The following is a 4,719-nucleotide window of genomic DNA, read 5'->3' on the forward strand; positions in this document are numbered from 1 at the left end:
GGAGATCATATGATAGTTGTCTTTCTCCGCTTGATAGATGCTGGTGAGGATGCGGAGAAAGGGGAAACCTCCTACATTGTTGGTGAGAATGCAAGCTGGTGCAACCACTCTGGAAAATAGCATGGAGGTTCCTCAAAATGTTGAAAATAGAACTGTCTCTTTTTGATTTTTTAAAAAAGATTTTTATTTGTTTGTTTTAGAGAGACAGAGGGTGTGCGAGGTGGGGTAGGAGCAGAGGGAGAGGGGAAGGGGAGGCAGACTCCTCTCTGAGTGGGGAGCCTTGAAGATGTAGGGCTTGGCTCAATCCCAGGACACTAAGATCTTGACCTGAGCCAAAACCAAGAGTAGATGCTTAACTGACTGAGGCAACCAGGTGCCCCTCTCTTTTTGATTTTTAAAAATGGAATAAATAAAATCTTAAAAACTGGGACACCTGGGTGGCTCAGTTGGTTGGACGACTGCCTTCACCTCAGGTCATGATCCCGGAGTCACGGGATTGAGTCCCGCATTGGGCTCCCAGCTCCACGGGGAGTCTGCTTCTCTCTCTGACCTTCTCCTCGCTCATGTTCTCTCTCACTGTCTCTCTCTCAAATAAATAAATAAAATCTTTAAAAAAAAAAAACTACGTTACTGGACTTATCATAATTTGTTTTATCTGATGTAAGCAGTCAGGATAATTCAAGCTCTGAATGTATGGGACTTTGGATTCAGGACCTTTGATTTTGACCCCTGCTGGTTAGGTTATTTTGGTCAATATTAAGCTCCTCAAACCTTAACTGTCTCATCTGTAAAATGGGTATAGCAGCACCTATCTCATAGGGTTCAAAACTATAATATAATGGAAGGGTTTTGCATGTGCCTTTTACATTGTCAACACATACTGGTTTACTATTTTCATACCATCCCATTATCCATTATCCAGCCTATACTTTCTTGTCATTTTTATTGACTCTTCTTTAATCACCAGATGAAATTCAAGTTGACCTCAATGGAAAATAGCACAGAAGCTACAGAGTTCATCCTCTTGGGGTTAACAGAAGACCCTAATCTGCAGGTCCCCCTCCTCCTGGTATTTTTGTTCATCTACCTCATCACTCTGGTTGGGAATGGGGGGATGATGGTGATCATCCACTCTGACCCCCACCTCCACACCCCGATGTATTTCTTCCTTGGTAACCTTTCCTTCGTAGACCTGGGTTACTCATCAGCTGTAGCCCCTAAAACAGTGACTGCCCTGCAGTCAGGGAACAAAGTCATCTCCTACAATGGCTGTGCTGCCCAGTTCTTCTTCTTTGTGGGTTTTGCCACTGTCGAGTGTTACCTCCTGGCCTGCATGGCCTATGACCGCCATGCAGCTGTATGCCGGCCTCTTCATTATGCCACCACCATGACAGCAGGTGTGTGTGCCCTCCTGACTGCGGGCTCCTACGTCTGTGGCTTCCTCAATGCTTCCATTCACACAGCAAACACCTTTAGACTCTCGTTCTGTGCTTCTCACAAGATTAATCATTTTTTCTGCGACATTCCTCCACTCTTGGCTCTCTCGTGTTCCAACACACGCATCAGCAACTTGGCTGTCTTCTGTGTGGTGGGCTTCAATGTCTTTTTCACCCTCCTGGTCATCCTCATCTCTTATCTCTTCATCTACATTGCCATTCAAAGGATGCGTTCTGCTGAAGGACGGAAGAAAGCCTTCTCCACCTGTGCCTCCCACCTCACTGCCGTAACCATCTTCTATGGAACTATCATCTTCATGTACCTACAGCCCAGCTCCAGCCAGTCCATGGACACTGACAAAATTGCTTCTGTGTTTTACTCGGTGGTGATCCCCATGCTGAACCCCTTGATCTACAGCCTTAGGAACAAAGAAGTGAAGAATGCTCTCTGGAAAGTACTCAACAAACTTAATCCCCAGTCGGTGAGTATGAGTAGGAAGTAGGCAGGTGATGGAGGAATAAACCTTCCCCCAGACCTCAATGCCATCACGACTTCTGAGGTGTGGTTATGTCTGCTACTTGGAGAAATCACGAAAGCAGCACTTGGAAATGTCTCACTCAGGAAGATAATCTTATGTTTAGTGAATAATGACATTGGATATTTAAAAACCTTCTTGCAGTAGTTTCTTGATATGACTTGAAGCAAAAAAATCAAAGCATAAACTGAATCCACTGAATTTCCCCTCCCTATTTTTAATTGGAAGAAATTTTCACTCTCTATTAAAATTTGTGTTCAGGATCACATCTTCATCATATAACACTTAGTTGAAATGCACAGCATTATGCTTTCCATCTTTGGTCCATATGTTTGAAAGTTAAAGTTTCTAATGCAGATAAAAGATGTTTTAATATTTTCAATAATGACTCTAGAAGGTTTTAACTTGAAGGACAGGGCACTGCTCCCAGCGTCAGATGCCTCTTCAATCCTTCAAACCCCCCAGCCCACATTCCTCCTCACCTGTTGGTTGAGCACCTTTGTATATTTCAGCTCTTTCTATTAATGTTTTGGGACAACTTTGGTAGAAAACAATAAGCCACCTTTGTATGCAACAGTTTCAGTAGATAAATTGTTTAAACTTTAACCCAAATCAACAACATATCTTTCTTTAGAGAGCTTGCACTCTGTTCCCTGCTTTTGGCCTTTGTCTAACATAATTACCAAAGCTTGTGGAAGTTTTGGAGGAAAAAGCATTTTTTTCCCCCATGGGCTATGAAAGAGGAGATTTGCCTTCTGAATTAAATGCTTGCATTTCTCAGCACCCTTAAGTTTGGTGAATCTATTATGAGTACACATAATAGCTTTCTGTGCCCTCTTGGCTTCTGTTTTTTCAATAATTCAGTTCACCTCTGGATCCTTCTTGCATTGCAATGTTCTGTAATTAGATGCTTTAAGAATAAAAAAGACTGTAGAAATTTACTTCCTGAATAGGAACAGCACAATGATGGACACCCAAGTCCACCTTCGGATCTGGTTTTGTGTACCGGATGGTATCTGTGAATGTGTGTGTGTGTGGGGGGCAAGGGTGGGGGGGTGGAGTGGTGGGGATTAATTTTACTCCCCACATATCAATGGCTTGATGGTATTTATAGCCACAGTTAGTCTAAGTCACTACATATTTCATGACATCAAGCTCAAAGTCAACAAAACAAGAATTTATATTTTAAGTGCAAAAACCTCCTCGGTGGCCTGGATCAGGGAGTTCAGAAATCAAATTTGTTTTGAGATTATCAGGCTCATTAGGCACAGGGCAGTCTTTGTCTGAGGACAGTGGATCATGGAGCTTGTGGAGAGAAGAGCGAAGAGGGAGTTTTTGGAACAGAAGCTGACCTATAGGAGAAGTTTCCTCTGACACATGGACACTGCCACCCAGTGAGACCAGGAACTTCTCCTGGATCCAAGGCTTTGACAGCCTAGACCTCTTGCTACCCCCCTGTAGCAGGGTGGCCTCCTGAGCAACACACAGAAGAACTATCACTAAAAATCAGCATCTGCTTCACATGGGAGCCTTCTCAGTGACTTACAGAAGTCACAGAGCTCATGGATATCCAGACTGGGACGCAAGTCTGGGAGCAGCTATCCCAGCAGGGAGGACATTTTGGTCTGAGCTCAGCTTCTTTTCCTACTGGATCCATATAATTGACTTCTTTCTTTTCATCTTCTTTCTGTTCCTCCTTTTCTACGTCCCCTTTCCCAGGTTCCTCTTCTTCCCCTTTCTTTTCTTCTCACCCTTCTCTCTCCACAACCCAAGCAAAAACTTGCCTCACCACGAAACCATTCAGTCCCTATGAAAAATCAGATTGTACAGTTTGTGTATCATAGTTGTTATGGTACCTAGGAAGACATATTTCTGGGTGTGTTTCTTCGTGCTCCCACACCCCATTGTGGCAGAAGCATGTGTGGTTCTTCTGAGAGCTAAAGGCCTGATGCCTCTATATTTCCCTTTCTTGTTGAAGCCGCCCACCCCACCACTCTCCGAACCAGTGTGACAGTTGACTGCCAATGGGTATAAGAGAGTACTCGTTCTGTCAAGAGCCGGATGAAAATCCGTTCTCGTCTTATCAACTGGACCTCAAGAAAGCCACTTAATCTATTTGACTTCAACATCAAGGTTGAACTGTGAAGATGACAAAATCAAGTATCCGAATGTGCCAGCATAACGAATGCATATTCCATACAGCAGAGACGCCTGTGCTGGTTCTCACTTGGCTTGTCCTTGTGCTCTCCACTTTTGGCTTCTGAGCTCCCTCCTTCTCTCCACCCCATCCAAGTCCAAGTTTTTATTTCGAGCCATTGCTTAACTTCCTTTCTTCCAAGCTCCCAGTTCTACACCAGACACATTTCAAGCTGACATTACATGAGTATTCATGTACAGAAACTACTCAGAAGGAGACGGCTTGTCGCCAGCAAGACATTAATTTTCAGAATCTACATTCCTGTGGGGAGCTTTTCACTTCCACATGGGAAATCTGTCAGATGGAGACGAAATGCCCATTTGGTTATTAACAGCACCCACCCTCTCCCTGAGGGGATGGTCTGAGGAATGGGAGGTAGCAAATGAGGCTCATGGCTCAGGAGAGTAAAGGCACAGGAAGACTTCCTTCCTGAAATGGCCAAAAGAGAGTGAAAACACATCAATCAGGACAATTATTTATATCGGGATGGATTACCCCTTTGAAAAAAGGATTCATGATTGAATTATTCTAAATCCGAGGTTCCCTTTGT

At 43.8% G+C, this 4,719-nt stretch overlaps 1 protein-coding gene across 1 annotated transcript; it reads left to right on the plus strand.

Moving 5' to 3' along the window:
* Nucleotides 1-988: 988 nt before the first annotated feature.
* Nucleotides 989-1,939, plus strand: LOC132009475 (olfactory receptor 5B21). The gene has a single exon (XM_059387611.1). It carries the CDS (start codon nucleotides 989-991, stop codon nucleotides 1,937-1,939), a length of 951 nt encoding a protein of 316 aa, XP_059243594.1.
* Nucleotides 1,940-4,719: the final 2,780 nt, after the last annotated feature.

The sequence above is a fragment of the Mustela nigripes genome, chromosome 1 (genome assembly GCF_022355385.1).
Source record: "Mustela nigripes isolate SB6536 chromosome 1, MUSNIG.SB6536, whole genome shotgun sequence".
NCBI classification, from domain to species: domain Eukaryota; kingdom Metazoa; phylum Chordata; class Mammalia; order Carnivora; family Mustelidae; genus Mustela; species Mustela nigripes.

Bases quoted from the DNA above. Each gene is read 5' to 3' on its own strand.
- LOC132009475 (XM_059387611.1), top strand. From the start codon at position 989: ATGGAAAATAGCACAGAAGCTACAGAGTTCATCCTCTTGGGGTTAACA.